Source organism: Myxine glutinosa, chromosome 2 (genome assembly GCF_964187855.1).
Source record: "Myxine glutinosa chromosome 2, kmMyxGlut1.1, whole genome shotgun sequence".
Classification (NCBI taxonomy): domain Eukaryota; kingdom Metazoa; phylum Chordata; class Myxini; order Myxiniformes; family Myxinidae; genus Myxine; species Myxine glutinosa.
Window position 1 is genome coordinate 81,963,008 of NC_136262.1, and position 21,552 is coordinate 81,984,559.

Genomic DNA, 21,552 nt, shown 5'->3' on the forward strand with positions numbered 1-21,552 from the left:
GAGGGGTTCCATCCCGCGATGGGTGCAGCGTGCGCGATTCCGCGCGTAGGAGGTGATTCCGACGAGCAGCGATAGGAATCGCGGGCCTCACAGAGTAGTGCCCGCGATGGGTGCAGCGCGCGCGATTCGCGCGTAGGAGGTGATTCCGACGAGCAGCGATAGGAATCGCCGGCCTCACAGAGTAGTGCCTGCGATGGGTGCAGCGTGCGGCTTTGCGTAGGAGGTGATTCCGAGCAGCGATTGGAATCGTCCGCCGCACAGAGTAGTGCCCACGATGGGTGCAGCGTGCTGCTTCGCGTAGGAAGTGATTCCGACGAGCAGCGATCGGTCGGGTAGGCCGGCCGAGTGAGGCATGACAGTCAAGGGAGTCGTGAACACTCGCGTGGAAATCTCATCTCGTGCCGAGGCACGCAAGTCGAGGATGTTTCTCTCAGATGAAGCCGTTAGCGTTTCCCGCAACTGAGGCTAGACTCGTACCTTCGGCTCCAAGCACGTCCGTCGACCCGGCGGGGTTTCAGCCGCAGGACATTTCCCAGTAGCATCGTTCTCCAGGCATTTTGCTGGAGTTCGTCACGCTTGCTCCTGCGTTCGGCCCTCGGGAGAGCAGTTCGTGCTTTGGCGACGTAGTTCCGGAACAAAATGCTTGCGTGGTTCCGATGCATCCGGTCCCTTCGTGGCAGACCGGCAGCGAGGTAGTTGGAGCTCCGTGGCTTTCGCTAGCTCGACGGGTCCTCCGCTGGGCATTCTTCTCCGAGGCGAGCATCGCAGGAGCGTGGGCATCATCTCGATTCCGAGCGATGTCAGGAGAGGAATTTCGATTAAGTGTTGTAAAAATCAAGGTACAACATCGTCCCAAAAGTAGGTTTAATCGAAATTCGTTCTCGACAGCATCTAGAGAGAAACCAATAAACATTGTATTAATATTACAGGTGAATACAGGTGCGTACAGGTGGTATAACTATAAATGAGCTTATGATATATATAGCAGAATCGTTACCTTTCTATGGAAGCCCAGAGGAGCTATAGAGTTACATTGCGATGATGGATGTACATCTCCTATCTGCGCTGAAAGGCAGTCTCTTTTATATAGGAGCCGCGGAGGTGTCGCGTAGCGGCAATGAGGAGAATAACATCAGTGTCGTAACTTGGATGACGATTTCATCACATTGACTACAACCAGAGAGGAAGTCCGCAAGCCATGCATGGAGATTTCCATGGATACCATAGGAGGAGAGTTTGGTGAGCAGAGCGGGGTGCTAGATCGTGTCGAAGGCACGTGATATGTCAGGGGAGATGGCTCTAATTTCCTGTTTGACATTGAGGACCTCCATCCATTGTTGAGACAGCATAAGCAGCATGTCCAGAGTAGAGTGACCTGGTCTGCATCCAAATTGATGATCAGAGATTATGCCATGGAGAAGGGGAAGGATATGATATCCGAAGCAATGATGGATTCCATGACTTTGCTGATAATTGGGAGCAGGCTGATTGGTCTGTAGTTGCAAGGATCTGTTTTTGCACCTTGTTTATGTAAAGCGATAATGTTGGCTGTATAATAAAGTTGATATAATATCTATATAATATTCTCTGTAGGTGATTCTGTGAGTCTGTCTGTGAGTCTGTCCGGGGGTGTGGCTAAATCCCGTCTGGGAGGGGCTTCAAAAACAAATATCCGCCATGTTGCTTACCCACATAGCTTTGGGGCCTCTTTTGATCGGCCCGCAGTTTCTTACTCTCTCACACAGTTTAATTTGAACTCTAATTGGATATCTCATTTCATTTTTCACAGTCGTTAACATTGTTTTAGACTCGGTTGCAAAAAACGGGGATAAAATTCGATTAATGTTACCGTTTATAGAACGAAATGCATTTTCAAAGGCCTGTAACATAAATGCCATTCATTGAGTCTCCCTCACAGCTTTATCTCGACTCTAATCCACCATCACAGTTGCTGGGATGGTTCAAGTCTCAATTTCAGCTAAAGTTGAGAAAATCGGCGACATGTATTCCAACAGCCGTTTTGAATGTGTTGATTGTTATGTGGGCATGGGGAAGGAGAGAGGGGAATGAGCGAGGGAAAGGAGAGAGGGGAAGGAGAGAGGAGAATGAGAGGAGAGAACGTTCCCAGGACTTCGTTATTTATATTATTACTTAGTAAAAGTACAGTGAGTGAATACTGTAGTTCGGGATCGAACCGAAGTCAAATTATAGATTTACATATTCCTGGGGTGTATATACATTATACAGAGTTTGTTTGAAGCGAGTCAACTCTTTTCCAACCATGGAATTAAACAATACAGTACTTCAAAAAAGTATATAATAATGTAAACTAACTATAGTATACAATATTTATTGATAACGTTTGGTTTTAATCTATTTTTACTTTGTAAAGCGAAAAGTCTTCGATACAAGTTTAACAAGAAAAAGAGCAATCAGAGATTGCAAACCCTCGCCAGGATGTATTTTCAGTGGTGTTTAAAGCTTTTGTGTTAAAACAAATATAGCGGCCGAACCACGTGACCGATGACGTCATCATTATTTTTTTTTCTCCACCAGTTTATGCCAACATGGCGCTCAAGAAATTGCATCTTGATCGGATGAAGTTTTGTACTTGTCGAATTATGACGTCATAATGGAGGCACCTATGACATCATCATTAACATATTTTATTCCCCATGGAGAGTTCTTTACAATGAGCCATGTCTAAATTTTTTCTATTCAGCACTTTCGGAGATATAGAGATGCAAAGTTTTTCGGTTTTTCCAAGATGGCGGGCGAACCACGTGACCGATGACATCATAATTATTTTGTTTTTTCTCCACGTGTTTATACCGACCGCTCAAGAAATTTCATCTTGATTGGATGAAGTTTTGTACTTCTCGAATTATGACGTCATGATGGAGGCACCTATGACATCATCATTAACATATTTTATTCCCCATGGGGAGTTCTTTACAATGAGCCACGTCTGAATTTTTTCTATTCAGCGCTTTCCGAGATATAGATGGTGCAAAGTTTTTCGATTTTTCCAAGATGGCGGCCGAACCACGTGACCTATGACGTCATAATTATCACTAAAAAATTCTACAGGTGTAGTTGCACCGATGGTGAAAATTTCCTGTCAATCGGACCAACAGTTGCAGAGAAAATCATATTTATTCGGTGCGGACAAACAGACAAACAGACAAACAAACGGACACAAATGCAATACCCTCTCCTCTAGCGAGGGTAAAAATGAAGTGGTGTCATGGCCCCATTGGCCGACGATTGGCCTGTGATGCACATTTTAAGACTGAATCAACACGTCTTCGATCATAAATTACTTTTTGAAGAAACAAAGGTACATTTTGATTACAACTCAAGCAAAGGAAACCAGGCAATGCCTGTTCCGTTTGGAGTGATTATACACTGCCCAAACAAGATGCGTTTCATAGCTAAAGGAAAAAAAATCGTGAAATCTTTAATAATTTTTTTTTTTCCCCCGCACAAGTTTACAAGGCTCTTTCCCTTCATTTTGACGCAATTCACCCCAGATCCACGATTTAACTTTGTTAAAAGGTGTCCCAACAACAAATTTGCATACCCTACAAAACGGGCTTTCCCGTTTTCCCAGTACCGCTGCTTTTACTTGGTGCAATGCAGTAAATTTCTAACAACTCTTCTTCAACTTCAATTGCTTGCCTATACATCATTTTCCTTGGAGAGAAAATGAAAAATTCCGTTTTATGTTTGGAGAAGTTTGAGGTCAGTGGGGCACTCCTAAACGAACCCAAAATCTTTTAAACTTGTCGTGGAATGTTTTTTCTTTGAGTGGAACATAATGATGGGGTGAGACAATAAAATTTTCAACTTTCATTTTGTGGACCACCCTAATGTATGTATATATATATATATATATATAATATATATATATATATATATATATATATATATATATATATATATATATATATATAGATTTTTTTTTTTTTTTTTGTATACTGAATCGAGGCTCGTGAAAGAGCTAACATTTACTTCACAAACAAATCAACCAGACAAACAAAACACACAAAAAGCGGGAGCGGAAAACAAGATGGGGAGAGAAGGTGAAGCACACAAACACAACATTTGAGAGCAGGGAGATGTGTGGAAGGGAGAGGGCTTGGGGGGAGGAGGCATGGGAAGGGGGGGGGGGGGGGGGTGGGTGGAGGGAGAAGTATAAAACACAAGGACACCAATATATATATATATATATATTATATATATATATATATATATATATATATATATATATACATATACACACTACCCGCCACAAAGCGGACAAGGCCACTCGAGGTGGGGGCTACACAAAGACAACAAAAGACGAACAAAAAGCCATTCTCAGAGAGCCTCCTCAGCATCGACGAGTCTGGCATTTCACTCAGGCCGACTGGGACGGTCTTCAAGCAGCCATCAATCATCTGGATTGGTCTCCCATCTCCACTGCCTCTGACATCAATTCTTCCAAAGCAAACTGCTCTCTCTCATGCACAGATTTATCCCATCTCGTCTTCAGTTGTCTTACCCTTCCTCCCGTCCATGGTACACTGAATCTTGTGGTGAGGCAGTTGCCCTGAAACAACTTGCCTTTGCCTCATGGAACGCTAATCCAACTGAAGGCAATCTCAGTTCCTTCCACCAAGCTCGGAACAAGTGTGTGTCTACCCTCAGGAGTGCCAGGAAGCACTATCTCTCCTCACTCAAGAATGAACTCTCAAACCTGTCTCCTTCCTCCAAATCCTGGTGGCGTCTGGTCAAATCCGTTTCTGGTATTTGTTCCCCCTCCATCCCCTCCCTTACCTCAAATGGCTACACAGTTGACATCGCACGTGACAAAGCCGAATGCCTCAACTCTGTGTTTGCCTCAAAATCTTGTGCACCAAACCCATCTCTCTCTGTTCCCACCTTTCCCAGTCGAACCCAACTGCTCCTGGACTCTGTGTCCTTCTCTCCTGACAAGGTGGAGGAGTTTTTGTCAAACCTCGACTCTGATTCTGCAACTGTACCAGACGGCATCAGCCCACAGGTCCTAAAATCATGCTCTGCCACTCTATCTCACCCTCTCTCTGTTCTTTTCACCCTCTCTTTTGCTCAAGGTCATCTGTCAGCATCCTGGAAATCAGAAAACATTACCGCTTTACACAAAAAAGGTGCAAAAACAGATCCTTGCAACTACAGACCAATCAGCCTGCTCCCAATTATCAGCAAAGTCACGGAATCCATCATTGCTTCGGATATGAAATCTTTCCTCTTCTCCAATGGCTTGATCTCTGATCATCAATTTGGTTTCAGACCAGGTCACTCTACTCTGGACATGTTGCTTCTGCTGTCTCAACAATGGAGGGAGATCCTCAATGCCAAACAGGAAATCAGAGCTGTCTCCCTTGACATATCACGTGCCTTCGATACGGTCTGGCACCCAGCTCTGCTCACCAAACTCTCCTCCTATGGTATCCATGGAAATCTCCATGCATGGCTTGCGGACTTCCTCTCTGGTCATAGTCAACGTGTGGCCTTGAATGGATTTCTCTCATCTCCCCTTCCTGTTCAGGCTGGAGTTCCCCAAGGCAGTGTTCTGGGCCTGTGCTTTTTCTGGTCTTTATCAATGATCTCTCCGACTCTCTGGAAAATCCTCTCTATCTCTTTGCTGATGACTCCACTCTCTGCCGCTCCATTCCTCATCCCTCAGATCGGCAGTCTGCAGCCTCCTCACTCTCTGAAGACCTGGACAAAATCACAGACTGGTCAAACAAGTGGAACATGTCTTTCAATGCTGACAAATCTCACACTCTTACTATGTCTCTCCGAAAAGATCGACTGGACAACGCTCCCATCTACTTTCTCAAAAATCCTCTCCAAGAAGTTCTGTCGCTCAAGCTTTTGGGTCTCACAATCTGCCAAGATCTTTCTTGGGAAAACCACATTTCCAAGCTGGCCTCCAAAGCCAGTCGCCGACTGGGCATCCTCCGTCGTGCGAAATCCTTCCTAGGCACACCTGAGCTCCTCACCACATACAAGGCTTTCATCCGCAGCTCAATGGAATACTGTTCTCCCCTATGGGCCGGTGCTCCTGCCTCACACCTAGCTCGGCTTCACGCTGTTGAAACCAAAGCTTTCAGAATTATTGGAATCTCCCGCGATGAAGCTATCTCTGAGGGCCTTTCACTCACTCACCGCAGGCAGGGTGGTGGTCTTTCTGTCTTCTACTGACTCCTCTCCGGCCTTGCTCCCCCAGCTCTCTCTGTGCTCTGTCCCCCAAATATTCCCACAGGTCGCACAAGATCTGCCAACAACCCTCTGATGGTTAAACTGCCGAAATCTCGGCTCACTGCTCACCTTCACTCTTTCAATTCCTCTTTTCTCCCACCTCTGGAACAAACTCCCACACTCCCTTCAATCCCACTCCTCCCTCCAGGTCTTTAAAACAGCTGTTCACCACCATCTCTTATCTTCCCCCATCCAAAACTTTGATCTTTTCTACCCCCACTAATTCACCCCAGATCCACCTTGTTTGAAATTCCAACTTCTTTCCTGGAAGTCCTGGCAGTGTCCATATGTTTTATACCTCTCCCACCCCTCCCCCTTCCCATGCCTCCCCCCCCCCCCAAAGCCCTCTCCCTCCCACAGATCTCTCGGTGTCTCGATGTCTCTCGGTCCTTGCTCTCAAATGTTGTGTTTGTGTCCTTCCCCCTCTCTCCCCATCTTGTCTACCGCTCCCGTTGTTATATGTTTTATGTGTCGGTTTGTCTTTGTGTGATTAATGTTCGCTCTTTCACGAGCCTCGATCTTGTATACAAAAAAAACAAAAAAAAACCAAGCAAACAAACAAACAGCCCCTTGGATTGAAACAAGACAAATGTAGAAAGTTGTCTCTTCACAAAACAAAAGGGCTGGGAGGAGTTAACTCGTCTGCTTCGAGACAACAGTGCCTCTACCCCAATTTTTGGTCGACCGTCGACCAAGGCTAATGAGCTCAACCCACCTGGGTTTGAAATCAGGGTTGTCCTTCTGGACAGACTGCCGGCCAAGGCTAACAAGCTCAACCCACCCGGGTTTGAGATCAGAGTTGTCCTTCTCCTAGGCAGACTGCCGGCCAAGGCTAATGAGTTCCACCTACCCGGAGCAAGCCTGGTTTTAAGGCGCCGGACACCCACCGTTCACACCTCCGCATTTAGTTAAAAACAGGGGTCGGCACGAGAAGCCATGCGGTCGGAGTTTTGATTAAGAGAGGCTATCTCAGACGCAGACCATATGGGATATTTTATGGATGAGAAGTTGCTCAGTTCTCCACAACCATCCCATTCATTCCTTTCCCTTTAACCCCCAAAATTTACATATATATATATATATTGTTGTGGTTATGAGCTCAAAATAAATCCTCCCATAGTTAAGCAGTTATTTCATAGTTACATTGTTTAGTTTAACTTTCTAAAGTTCGTGTCGATAGATCTGCATTGCAGTTGGTACGGTAGTGAGAAACCCCAAATATAATTTTTCACCATTCCACAATCCCTTTTCGCAGACGATCTGTCAAATATTTTCCTCAACCACGACTCAAGGGGTAAATTTTTGTTATGTTTTGATATGTAATCGATCCAAATACACTGTTATTTTAGAAGGATCACCGGAATGCTTGACAAGTTGATAACAACAGTTTGAATATCAGATTTCATAACAAATCATCTCATTGCTGATGGGGGCTCATCGTCTCATTACCTTCTTCCCTCATCTCGGCGTATTTCTTGTGGGCGTTGAACTTCCGCCAAGCCTTCTGAATGGTTCGAGCAAAAGAGTCAAACTTTCGTTCCCGCACTTCCTCCAGCAAGAAGAGCTGTGTGAGGGTTAAGTCAGATCATTGAATACAGATCAGCATGTACTTTCACCTTGGCACATGAGAGCAAGCATTGTAACTAAATATTCAGGATGACCAAAGGGGAATTGAAACCGATGGATTAACCGATTATTGTGAAACAAAACTGATATCATGTAAAAATATTTACCCCAAAGAAATTAAAATGGAAAAATGGTCATACAAATGATCTGCTAACAGGAGGGCTCTGGGTGGGAGGTTCAAAGACCTTTGTGAATGCAGACACAATATTAAAATTAACTGCATTGTATTATTAGTACGCCAAATGAAAGACAAAACTGGGGGCAGGTCATGCGCGAAGGCCAAAAGCTGGGAGAGGTTCCTTATAATTAAAAGGGTTTATTACCTCCATCACCGAAGGTATATGGAGGTCATGTTTTCACCTCTGTCTGTCTGTCTGTTTGCTTGTGAACACGATATTTCAGGCGAAATTTGGTGAAGAGGTTGGATTTGTGACGAGGACGAAATGATTAAATTTTGGTGAAAATCCAGATCCAGATCTGTATCTGAGAATTTTTAAAGTGAGTCTTGACCATTGAGAAATAGGGCCAAAAACTATTATTATTATTATTATACAGGAGGATATCGCAAAAAGTTATAGACGGATTCGAACTAAACTTGGTGGACTGGTTGGGTGTGTGACAAGGACGAACCAATTTGATTTTGGGGAAGATCCGAATATGGATCCGATACGAGATTTTATTTAAAAAAAAATTTTCTTTAATGATTCTTCACCATTGAGTGATAGGGCCAAAAACGTTATACAGCATATTTCAAAAAGTTATGGACGGATTCAGACCAAACTTGGTGGACTGGTTGGGTGTGTAACAGCATTGATTGGATGTGGGGCGGCGTAGGTAAAGCCAGCAGTGTGGGTGAGTTAAACGTGCCAGCTGAGTGTCCGCACCGACTCTGGGGCTTTGATGAAGACCTTGGACCTGCCGAGCTGGTACTGTTCACTGTCCATGTTGACTGAACGCAAGATGTGCACAATCCCTTGTCTGTTGTCTCCCCTCCAGTGAGGCCACGTTTCAGATGTCAGGATGGCATACCTAGAAAAACGGTGGCATGTTACACGTACTTGCACGTGCATGCCATGACACAATAATCTTGGCACTGTTCTCAGCATCATAAGGTAAACGCTAAGAACACAAAAATGAACAAGGTGTTGATGTTTATTCCCCCCCACTATCACTTCAACATTGTTTTCAAATCTGCCCCGAAAATACCTGGTGGTTCAGGCTCACCTCTGCAAAAACTTTTCAAAGGCTCTTCTGTAGGCAAAACCAGCTCTGCGCACACGGATGTTTTCTTTGAGACCGAGGTACTCCACCTGATGCCTCACCCTACAAAGAACAAACCGGCTATCAAACTATAATCTCATTCTTCAACCTCACCCTCCAGATCACATAATCACAAATCCTATTCCCAATGTTTTGAAGGACATACAAAGTCATATTTACAAATTTGCCATGCGCTCTACAACACGAGTACTTCAGGTCACATGATTGCAAATGATGACTGGTTGCTGTGTAATGCATCTGTATGTTACCTCCTCACTTCATCACTAGAGATCTTTGCCTATTGATCATTTTGCTATTGATCATGAAGCAAAATAATCTTCTGGATCGTGTCAATCACCAATATTATATCAGATAGGGTGCAATGGCCTGAATTACCAAGCCATTCATCTACTTTTTGAATAATAAAATTATTTTAAAGCTCTCCATGATAACTCTGCCCTGGTTATAAATACAAACACGAGCAAGCATCTGAAAATGCAAAGCCCGTCCGCGCGTCCATTTGTATTCAGACATCTTCTTCTTATTCTTATTCTGTATTCTCAAAATAACGAAAACAGTTTTTAAAAATACCAAATGAATAACGACGATTTTATGCAACCTTGACCTTTGACTTTTTGATCTAAAAAAAACAAAACAATCGGCTTGTAGCTTTTGATTGGTAAACCAATTCAGTGACCCGTTATGCAAATTCTTTCAATTTCAGGTCAATTGGGTGAAAATTGGTGATTTTTCACAAACTTGACCTTTGACCTTTTGATCTAAAAAAAATAAATCAGCTCCAGCTTTTGATTTGTGAACCAATTCCGTGACCCAATATGCAGGTTCTTAAAATTTCAGGTCAATCGGATGGAAATTGACGATTTTATGTGATGCTGACCTTTGACCTTTTGACAATTATTAATCTGCCTTCTGTGTATTGTCATAATAAAGCTTTGGTGAGAATTTAATGACAAAACTCAAATGGTAAAAAAGTTACAGACACACACACACACACACACACACACACACACACACACACACACACACACACACACACACACACACACACTCACACCGAGCCCAACTGCTGCGCAGGGGACGGGCTAATAACGGTCAGATCTAGTAATATTCAGCTATTAAGGTCGGAGTTCAACTTCCCTTATTTGACACAAGAGCAACAGCACCCTCACTCCTTATTTTAAAGCAAGCACATTGGAAAATGAAGATTGTCCTAAGTTCAGCTTTGTCGATTTTCCCACCAGCGAGGTTTATACCAGTTCGATGATATCGATTAAAATTAATGGTTTTACGTTGTTCAGCCATACCGCTTGTCTTCCCAATCTCTGGCTTTCTTGGTCTCATTGGGTTTGATACAGCGGATGTAATGTGGGGTGCACTTCATCAGAGTAGCCACCAGATTGTTTGCTTGTTTCTGAAATATTACACGAAAGCAACAATGACAAAAATGTAGGGCTATATGTGGATAAACATGAGCTGTTTCAATCATAGATAAAGTAACACAAATATGAAGGTTCTTTTGTTCAAAATGACATCACAACGAGCCCTCCTCCCCCCACGAACCCCTTCCAAAAAAGGATGTTGGAAAAAGTAAGGAGAGCGGTACGACAGCTTCTCTAGCAGGTTGTTGCATCAAACACGCCTCGTCTATTGTATGGATGTTAAGCTGTGGACCCATCTGCTAGCATTGCTCACTGCTGGAAAATAAAGACCCCATAGTGTCGTTTGATGAATAAAGACCCCATGGTGACTTTCATCTTTGCCACCAAGAAAAATACATATTGGAGTAAATTTAATTCATGATAAAGGGGGAAATTGGTTGAATACATTATGCAAACGAGAAAGCATTCTTGTTATTTATAAAAATAGGGGCAATACCCCTGGCGCTCACCTGGTAGAATAAACAGTATACTACACTGACTATAGGTATTTTAAACAGTATCACGGTATTTTAAACCAATGTCAATGGTTGCTAGAAGACAGGGCAGCATGTAGAATCATACTAACATAATCATAAGACTTTAAACAAACAAACAAAAAAATACCTATTTTGGGGGGAAACCACCTTAGATCCCGAATTTTTTTTTAATGCAGTGAACAAACTTTGGTACATAATGGGTGGTGAAGGTTGTGATCAAGCTTCATCGAAATCGTGTGTGTACTTTCAGAGAAGAAAACAAATATCTATTTTGGGGGGGTCAAACCTGAATCCACTTTAACCTCAAACCGCCAGATACCGCCTCAGGCTTCGATTTTATTAGTGCGCGAACAAACTTTGGTACATCACAGGTGGTGAAGGTTGTGGTGAAGTTTTTTTTTTTTTAATGCCGTGAAAAAACTTTAGTCACAACAAATATCATTTGTGCCAAATTTGGTCACAATCCCATCAGCGGTTTCGGAGAAGAAGTTGCAAGTGTTTATGGATGGACTGACGGATGGACGACGCACCATCGCATAAGCTCCCCTGAACTTCATTCCAGGTGAGCTAATAATAAAAGGCAATGTGTGTCAGTCAATCAGTGTGTGTGTCTTGTCAGTCAGTCAGTCAGTTATGTCTCCTCCATAACTCCAAAACCATGAAACATAGTGGCCCAAAACTTTGAATGAATACTTATTTATCACCAAGGGAGTGCATGAATGGAAACCGGGAGTTTTGGTGTGTTAAAACACCCTTTTTGAATATCATTATCCAGATTATTTAATAAAAACAAAAACAGGCTTTATCCTTGGTCAGCCTGCTATCCCTCGCAGGGGTCTTCAGCTTTTTCGGCCTGTTCAAAATGCCTTGCCTTGCAAGTTTTAGTTTCTTTATGCATCAGCGTAGAAAAATGCAAAATATCGAATACTTTTGCAGAGAATGTACGCATAAATAATATTTATATGTATACATATTTGTTTCATATGGTTTTTCTGACCTGCTTCAACACACGCATACATGTGCTTCACGTATTCGCGGTTTTTCACCGCCCATTAGCCTGGCACCGCCATTTTGTTTGCTTCACTTCACGTATATGAAAGTTTCTACCTACCTTACAATACCCGACGGGGCCCAAAACGTTCCACCGAAGGTTTGGTGGGGCTAGCCCCAAAACTGAGGGAGTAGTTTTGGGACAGATGGACATTCCTGTTTTATTGTGTGTGTATATATATATATATATATATATATATATATATATATACTAGCAGAAGTACCCGGCATTGCCGGGTGGGGGAGGGGAGGGAAGGGGGGAGGGGAGGGGAGGGGAACGGGGGGGAGGGGAGGGGGGAGGGGAGGGGAGGGGAGGGGGGAGGGGAGGGGAGGGGAGGGCAACGGGGGGAGGGGAGGGGAACGGGGGGGAGGGGAGAAGAGGGGGGGAGGGGAGAAGAGGGGGAGGGGGAGGGGAGAGGGGAGAAGAGGGGGAGGGGGAGGGGGAGAGGGGAGAAGAGGGGGGAGGGGGAGGGGGAGGGGGAGAGGGGAAAAGAGGGGGGAGGGGGAGAGGGGAGAAGAGGGGGGGATGGGGAGGGGGAGGGATGGGAGGGGGAAGGGGGTGGGAGGGGGGAGGGGAGTGGAGGGGAACGGGGGGGAGGGGAGGAGAGGGGGGGGAGAAGAGGGGGGAGGGGGGAGGGGAGGGTTAGGGGAGGAGGGGGAGGGGGGGAGGGGGAGGGGAGGAGGGAGGGGGAGGGGAGGAGAGGGGGGAGGGGGATGGGGAAGGGGTAGGGCGGAAAGGAAGGGGTAGGGGAGAAAGGGAGGGGCATGGGGGAAAGGGAGGGGGAGGGGAGGGGAAGGGAGGGGAGGGGAGGGGGAGGGGAGGGGAGGGGAAAGGGGAGGGGGGAAGGGGAGAGGGTAGGGTGGAGGGGGAAGGGAGGGGGAAGGGTAGGGGGGAAAGGGAGGGGGAGCAGGAGGGAGGGGGAGGAGGGAAGGGGAAGGGAGGGATATAGATGGTTACTGGCAATTGATCACATCCACAAATGATGTAATCCACACAATTTATGTACTTTACATAACGTTAATAGGAATACATGGCCGTGTAGATGGGAAATACAGTTTGTTTGAAATAAATCACAAATATCAGATGAAAGTGAAAAAAAACCTATGTGGTGTGAATGGCAATGTTCCTCGCTGAAATGTGAAAAAACTGAATTACGTGCGAATGCATAACTGTGAGATTATGGCGGCAAAGTTGGAACATCACGTGATCGCTCTGAGCGAATCAGCGCGCTGCTCTGCGACCAGCTGAGATTCCGTGTATAATGTTCCTCGCTGAAATGCGCTGAGTTAAATATGAATAAAAAATTCGATATATTTTCACTTTTACGTTTTGGCTAACTCGCTCGCGAACCTGACGAAGATCCTGAGCAAGGATCGCTACGTTATGCTAACGCTACGTTAGCTACGCTACGTTACGCTACGTTCGCTACATTATGGCTAAAAATATGGATCTAAAGATGAAAGAAAAAAAGAACCTATGTGGTGTGAATGGTAATGTTCCTCGCTGAAATGTGAAAAAACTGAATTACGTGCGAACGCATAACTGTAAGATTATGGCGGCAAAGTTGGAACATCACGTGATCGCTCTGAGCGAATCAGCGCGCTGCTCTGCCATTCCGGTCATAATATTCCTCACTGAAATGCGCTGAGGTAAAACACTCATCCAGCCTATGGACCAGGGTGTGATAGTGCTTTTTAAGCGCTACTATCACCGCCCCACTCTTCATCAGGCTGTCGATGCAACGTCGGAGGAGGAAGGCATCAACATCCGGCAGTTTTGGAAAAACTATAACATCTACCAGGCAGTGCTTAACATCAATGCTGCATGGTTACGGTGTTTGTCTTCATTTTAAGGCATTTTTAAGGCATTACGCCCGGTTTACGTCAAAAACCGAGTTACGTCACGGCTTATGGAACCAATTAATGACATAGGCCGGGGTATTGCTGTATATATACATATATACAGTCACGTGAAAAAGTAAGTACACCCCATGTAAAGTTTTGACTTTTTCAACATATTTCAACATACAGCTATTTGATCTTCATTTCAACAATATTGATAGATAAAGGTGATATAATATAACAAATATCATGAAACATTTACATGTTGGGGTCCATTGTATAATTTAAATAAACATAAATGCAAATTTCACATGTGGAAAAAGTAAGTACACCCTTGGCTCTAATAGGTGGTATTGCCCCCTTTGGCAGAAACAACCTCAAGTAGGCATTTCTTATAACTGTGTACCAGTCTCTGACATCGACTGGGAGAAATTTTTGCCCACTCCTCCATGCAGAATTCTTTCAGCTGTGCGATGTTTGAGGGGTTTCTTGCATGCACTGCTTGTTTCAAATCCCCCCACAACATCTCAATGGGATTTAGATCCGGGCTTGGACTTGGCCATTCCAGAACCCTCCATTTCTTTCTTTTCAGCCAGTCCTTGGTGGATTTACTGGTATGTTTAGGGTCATTGTCATGTTGCAAGGTCCACCTTCGGTTGAGCTTCAACTTTCAGACAGATGGCCTCACATTATCCTCAAGCACCCTCTGGTACAATGAAGAATTCATGGTGGATTCTATGATGGTGAGCTGCCCAGGCCCTGATGCAGCAAAGCTGCCCCAAACCATAATATTTCCACCACCATGCTTTACAGTTGGTATCAGGTTCTTGTGGTCAAATGCTGTCTTTGGTTTTCGCCAAACATGTCTTCTGGAACTGTGGCCAAATAGCTCTACCTTTGACTCATCTGTCCAGAGCACATTGTTCCAGAAGTGCTGGTCTTTGCCTCAGTGTTCATTGGCAAACTGTAGTCTTGCCCTGATGTTCTTTCTGGACAACAAAGGTTTCCTCCTGGCACACCTCCCATGTAGATCAAATTTGTGCAGCCTCTTTCTAATGGTAGACTCGTGCACTTTGACATCAACAGTGGCAAGAGCTACCTGTAGGTCCCGCGATGACAATCTGGGGTTCTTGGAGACTTCTTTCAGCATCTTGCGGTCTGCTCTCAGGCTGAACTTGCTGGGGCGGCCTGGCCTGAACAAGTTGGCAGTTGTTTGGAATCTTCTCCACTTGTAGATGATCTTCCGGACAGTCGAATGATTGATTTCAAATTGTTTGGAGATCTTTTAAAATCCCTTCCCAGACTCGTCGGCATCTATAACCTTCTTTCTGAAGGCCTCAGAGAGCTCTTTTGACCTAGGCATGGTGATGCCGCATACTTCAACAACAAAAAGCAAACCAAACTAAATGTCTGAGGTTTAAATAAGACAGGTTCCTACAAGATCCTCTCTAACAATGTTCTAATCATTTGCACCTGAACTGGTGCACCTGATTCTAATTGTAGGTGTTTGAAGTAGTGATAAATGTAGGGGTGTACTTACTTTTTCCACATGAGAAATTTGCATTCATGTTTATTTAAATTACACAATGGACTACAAAATGTAAATGTTTCATGATATTTGTTATATTATATCACCTTTATCTATCAATATTGTTGAAATGAAGATCAAATAGCTGTATGTTGAAATATGTTGAAAAAGTCAAAACTTTACATGGGGTGTACTTACTTTTTCACATGACTGTATATGCATATATATATATATAAATATATATGTATAGCCTGGTGTTGGCTTAGCGGTTATGGTGCCGGCTTGGGATCCTAGGATCCTGGGTTCGAATCCCGGCCGATCGCTAAATTAACACCAGGGGGGTTGACTCAGCCTGTCATCCTTCCGAGGTCGGCAAATTGAGTACCAGCTTGCGGGGATGAATGATCCCGGTGTGTACCCCGGTTTAGAATAGGTACACCGTATCCCTGCGCATCGTAAGTGGCGACTAAGGGTTGGCGTCAGGAAGGGAATCCAGCCATAAAAACATTGCCTCAAACAGGGAACCATGATTGTCATGGGACCCGCAAGGCTAACGCCCGCTCTAGCGGGGAAAATGGCCTTAAAACGATCATTCATTCATTCATTCATAGAGATATATATGTATATAGACTTTGTGTCTGTGCTGGACCCGCCCATTCTACAGGCCGTGCCCTCTGCTCCAGTGCCACAAGCAGCATCATGCTATAGGGATGCTTTCCAGTGACAGGGACTGGTAAACTTGTAAGGATAGAGGGAACAATGAATGGAGCCAAATACAGGTAAATCCTTGAGGAGAACCTGCTTCAGAGTGCAAAACACCTTAGACTGCGGTGAAGATTTACATTCTAACAGGACAACGACACCAAACATACAGCGAAAGCAACACTGGATTGGCTTCAGAAAAAGAACATGAAAGTCCTTGAGTGGCCCAGCCAGAGCCCAGACTTTAATTCCCAGCCCAGACTTGAGAATCTGTGGAAATAATTTAAGATTGCTGTTCTCCGACGATCCAAATTCAGCTTGACAGAGCTTGAGCAAATCTGCAAGGAAGAATGGCAGAAACTCCCAAATCCGGATGTGCAAAGCTAATGAAGACAGACCCAAGAAGACTCAAAACCGTAATTGTTACCAAAGGCACTTCTACGAAGTATTGACTCAGGTGGTTGAATACTTAATTAAATTAGATATTTCTGTTTGTTTAAAAAAAAAAATATTTTGAAAAAATTCAAAAACAAAAAAAGATGCCAGACCCATCCCCATTTCCTTGAGATGTTGATAAACCTGCTGCAACCAAGAGGTACATGGTCAGCCTGTTCACCTTCTCCACTCAAGGTTCCCATGCTGGGAGAATCTGATGAGCAGGATCTGCATCAGGAAAATGAGCCACATGTCCATATAGCCACAGCTGTCGCCCATAGACAATACAGGTAACAAATCTCATCTGAGTCTCTCTCAGCAAATGCTTGTTGGACACAGTCTTTCCTTGGCTATGTCATTGGACATAGCCAAGGATTCACTGAAGAGACCTGGTACCAAAGGAGTTAAGTCGGATCAGATTCTTGATCAAAGTTGAAGTCTCACATTCGTAGAGCAAGGCTGGAAGCACCAACGACTTAAAGACTCAGACTTTCATCCTCCTGCATAGGTACCGACAGCACCACAGCCCACGAGCCAGTGAATCCATGACTCCCCCGACCCAGACATCTATCAACCTCTGGCTCACAACATGCGGAGACATGGATAACACTGCCAAGGTAAGTGAATCTCTTTGTGACCTCAACATCCTCGACACAAACAGGTACCGACAAGATAGCAGCATCCAAGATGTCATTGAAAGCTTAGATCTTGGTTTTGACCCATGAAATCCATAATCTAGAGGCTCCGACTCCTCATTCAGCACCTGGAGGGTCCCCATATGGATATCCAGCGTCTCAGCAAAGATGACAGCATCATCTGCGAAATCAAGGTCATAGATCTTGACATTCCCAAACGATGCACCACAGCTTGATCTCTGCGACATCCTCCCCAGAAAAGAGTGCATGCGAGCACTGAAAAGCGTAGGGGGCAATACACACCCCTGACGAACTCCAGTAACAACAGGAAACAAGTCGGAGATGGAACCACTACACCTCACATCCCTCACAGTTCCAGTGTATATTTGAAAAATCAGATGGATCAGTATTGGTGACACCCCACGAAGACCGAGAATCCTCCAGAGGGCATCCCAATTCGCTGAAGTGAATGCTTTGCGGAGATCAACAGCAGCCCCTGCTGAACCTCACCTGCGTTCAGTGAGGACCCAAAGAGGAAGGATACGGTCAATCATTGACGTCTTTGGTGTAAAGCCCGACTGCTCTGGGCGCTGCTGCTCACGCAGATGGTGACGAATCCTATCAAGAAGCATCAGAGCAAAGTCCTTGCCCGGCACTGAGAGTAGCGTCACCCCTCAGTAGTTGTTGCAGTCTTGGCAATCACCCTTCCCTTTCCAAAGGGGGAAAACAAGGCCCCTCTTCCAATCAGTTAGGATTATGCCTGTGCTCCAAACAGAGCACAGAACTGCATCCAACAACTCAAGTACAGCATTTCCACCAGCATTGAGAATCTCAGCATGGATGTCACAAATCGCAGGAGCTTTGCCTCCTTTCAACCGGTTCACAGCAGCCTGCGTTCCACAAATCAAGGTGGTCCACAGTTGATTGGAGAGTCAGCAATAGGGATAGTAACGCCACTGACATCCAACTCAACAGCCGGTGGGTTAGCCTGGTGCAGCCGCTGAAAGTAACCGACCAAGCAGGCCTTCACTTCAGACTCCTCTGTCAAGAGTCCATCACTCTCCGTCTAACTGAGGTACACTGAGGAACAGGCTTGAAGGAATGCAATGCATGGATTCCTCTGTAAGCAGAACGAGAATCACCTGTCCACAGGTGTTGCTCTACCCTTTCACATATTCTTTGCACATAGGAGGCCTCCTTGTTCGCCCCCAGCGAACATACAGCATTACGCCTAAGCTCCCTGAACAGTTCAGCTCCGCCATGAAGCCTGATCCTGCGGCTCTGGTAAATGTTATCCAGTGTCCCTTGGGAGACAAAGTTCTTCTTCACCTGAAGGTTGGTTACAAGAAAACCACCAGCAACATCAAAGATGGTCGTCCTGATGGCACTCGCAACTTTTCAAGTTCCCCTGAAACAACCAGACCCCCAAAACCCGAATCAACCTGCTTCCAAATTCCTCTGCTACCCTCTCATCCTTGAGCTTGCCAACATCCAGTGTAGGCTGGAATGGGACCATTCTCTTTGATTTGAACTGCAACTTCAGAGCTGCTACAACAAGCCTTTGGTCACTATTGAGGAACTGAGCACTACTGTTGATCCTGCAGTTCTGGAGTATCCTCCAGCAACCATCAACGAGCACTTGGTGAACCTCCTTTGCCACACCACCATCATTACAATATAATAATAATAATAATAATGCATTTATTTTATATAGCGCTTTTCAGGAAGCCCAAAGACGCTTTGACAGAGTGCAAAACATAATGCATAGCAAAACATAAAAACAATTGCAAAAAAAGAAGAATCAATAGGGAAATATTCAAAGCACAAAGGAGGGAGAAGGAGAGGAGATAGTCAGGGGTTAGATGCTGTGGGTTAAATGTTGAATGCAGTGTTGAACAGGTGGGTCTTGAGTGATGTTTTGAATGTGGTGAGTGAGGAGGAGTCTCTGATGGTGTGAGGTAGCGAGTTCCAGAGGGTGGGAGCAGCGATGGAGAAGGCCCTGTCCCCCCAGGATCTAAATTTGGTCCGGATGGGGGGGGGGTCAGGAGGTTGGTACCAGCAGAGCGGAGGTTGCGGGTGGGAGTGTGTCTGGAGAGGAGGTCAGCCAGGTAGGATGGGGCCAGGTTATGGAGGGCTTTGTAGGTCAAGAGGAGGATTTTGTACTGGATTCTCTGGGAGATGGGGAGCCAGTGAAGCTTGTAAAGGACGGGGGTGATGTGGTCACGGGTCCGGGAATGGGTGAGTAGACGGGCAGCGGAGTTCTGAATGTATTGGAGTTTATTGGTGATTGTTGAGGGTGAACCATAAAGGAGGCTATTGCAGTAGTCCAGACGGGAAGTGATGAAGGCGTGGATGAGGGTTTCTGCAGCCACGGAGGAGAGGGATGGACGGAGACGGGCGATGTTTTTCAGGTGAAAGAAGGCTGTCTTTGTGATCTGTTTAGTGTATTTGTCGAAGGAGAGGGTTTGGTCAAAGATGATGCCAAGATTCCGGATGTGAGGGGAGGTGGATACTGGGAAACCGTCGATGTTGAGGGCAAAGTTATGGGTGGACTTGGTGAGCGTTTTTGGGCCAATGATGATTATTTCAGATTTATCACAGTTAAGTTTGAGGAAGTTGATTTGAAGCCAGGATTTTATTTCAGTGATGCAGTTTGTCAGGATAGAGTGGGTGGCGGTGGAGATGGACTTGGTGGAGATGAAAAGCTGGATGTCATCGGCGAAGCAGTGGAATTGGAGACCATGATGGCGGATTAAGTGACCGAGGGGGGACAGGTAAAGGATGAAGAGGAGGGGGCCAAGAACTGAACCTTGGGGGAGGGGAGCAGTGGGGGATTTGCAGTTATTGATGGAGACGAACTGACGTCTGTCAGAGAGGTATGATTTAATCCAAGAGAGGGCAGTGCCGGTAATGTTAAAGGTGGTTTCAAGTCGGGTGAGGAGGATGGTGTGATCGATGGTGTCAAAGGCGGCGCTGAGGTCGAGGAGGATGAGAATGTTGAGGTTGCCAGCGTCAGAGGAGGGGAGAAGGTCGTTGGTGATTTTGAGGAGAGCAGTTTCAGTACTGTGGTTGGAGCGGAATCCGGATTGGAATGTTTCATACAGGTTATTGGCAGAGAGGTGATGTTTGAGTTGAGTGGCTACAGTGCGTTCCAAAACCTTTGACAGAAAGGGTAGGTTGGAGATGGGTCTGAAGTTATTTAGGGTGTCAGGGTTTAGTCCAGGTTTTTTCAGAATGGGGGTAACAGCAGCAATTTTGAGGGATGGTGGGACGATGCCTGTAGACAGGGAGGAGTTTATTGTTGCAATGATAAGTGGAGAGAGAGCAGGAAGGGAGGCCTTGACAAAGCTGGAGGGGATGGGGTCAAGAGTGCAGGTGGCAGTTTTCATTCCGATGAGGAGTTCAGAGAGGTCAGTAGGGGAGACTGGGGAGAATTGAGACAGGGGATGGCAGGATAAGGGGGGGCAGGTGGTTTGAGGGGGAGCGGGTGCGGTGGTGGTCAAGCTGTTGTAGATGTTTTCAATTTTGCGTTGGAAGAATGAAAGGAAGGAGATGCAGTTGTCTATTGTGAATGACTGGGTGGTGGTGTTCAGGGGGCTGAGGAGTTTGTTTATTGTAGAGAAGAGTGCTTTTGGGTTTCCGGAGCCAGAGTGGATAATTTGAGAGTAGTAGGCGGAGCGGGCGCGGGAGAGGGCATCTTTATAGTGTTGTATGTGGTCCTTGTAGGCCTGGGAGTGAACTGTGAGACCTGTTTTATTGCGGAGTCTTTCAAGTTGGCGAGAACGAGTTTTCATCAGGCGGAGTTCAGGGGTAAACCAGGGAGCAGAATGGGTGAAAGAAACTGTTTTGGTTTTTATAGGCGCAAGTTGGTCAAGGCAGGAGGAGAGAGTGTGGTTGTAGTAGTCAGTGAGGTCAGAAGGGGTGTGGAGGTCAACGAAGGGAGAAGTGGACATTTTTTCAGAGAGGGTCGATGAGAATGAGGTAGGTGAAAGAGCGTTTAGCTTACGGAAGTTGATAGTGCGATAATGCCTTGGTGCTGGGGTGGGGATGTTGATGGTCAGAGTGATGGCTAGGTGGTCAGAGAGAGTGAGGTCGGAGCCAGAGAGATGGTGCAAAATTAGTCCAGTAGAGCAGACAAGGTCCAAAATGTGACCACGGTTATGGGTAGGAAAGTTGACATGTTGAGTGAGGTTAAAGCAGGTGAGTAAATCAGTGAAGTCAGTGGTTAGCGTGGAGTCAGTGGAGTCCAT

General features: G+C 45.4%; 1 protein-coding gene and 1 long non-coding RNA gene across 2 annotated transcripts in view; one reads left to right on the plus strand and one right to left on the minus strand.

Annotated features, from left to right (window-relative positions):
* Window positions 1–21,552, minus strand: part of LOC137421645 (unconventional myosin-Ie-like) — a 164,686-nt gene that overhangs the window by 48,033 nt on the left and 95,101 nt on the right. Inside the window, 4 exon segments of the mRNA XM_068107900.2 lie at window positions 7,738–7,852; window positions 8,799–8,943; window positions 9,139–9,237; window positions 10,500–10,606. Of these exon segments, the coding sequence (XP_067964001.2) occupies window positions 7,738–7,852; window positions 8,799–8,943; window positions 9,139–9,237; window positions 10,500–10,606 (466 nt within the window).
* The window catches only part of LOC137421646 (uncharacterized), a 29,076-nt gene that overhangs the window by 4,161 nt on the left and 3,363 nt on the right, over window positions 1–21,552 (plus strand). The window contains exon 2 of the long non-coding RNA XR_010983378.1: window positions 11,583–11,672. This is a non-coding gene — a long non-coding RNA (uncharacterized LOC137421646). The remainder of the gene's footprint in view (window positions 1–11,582; window positions 11,673–21,552) is intronic.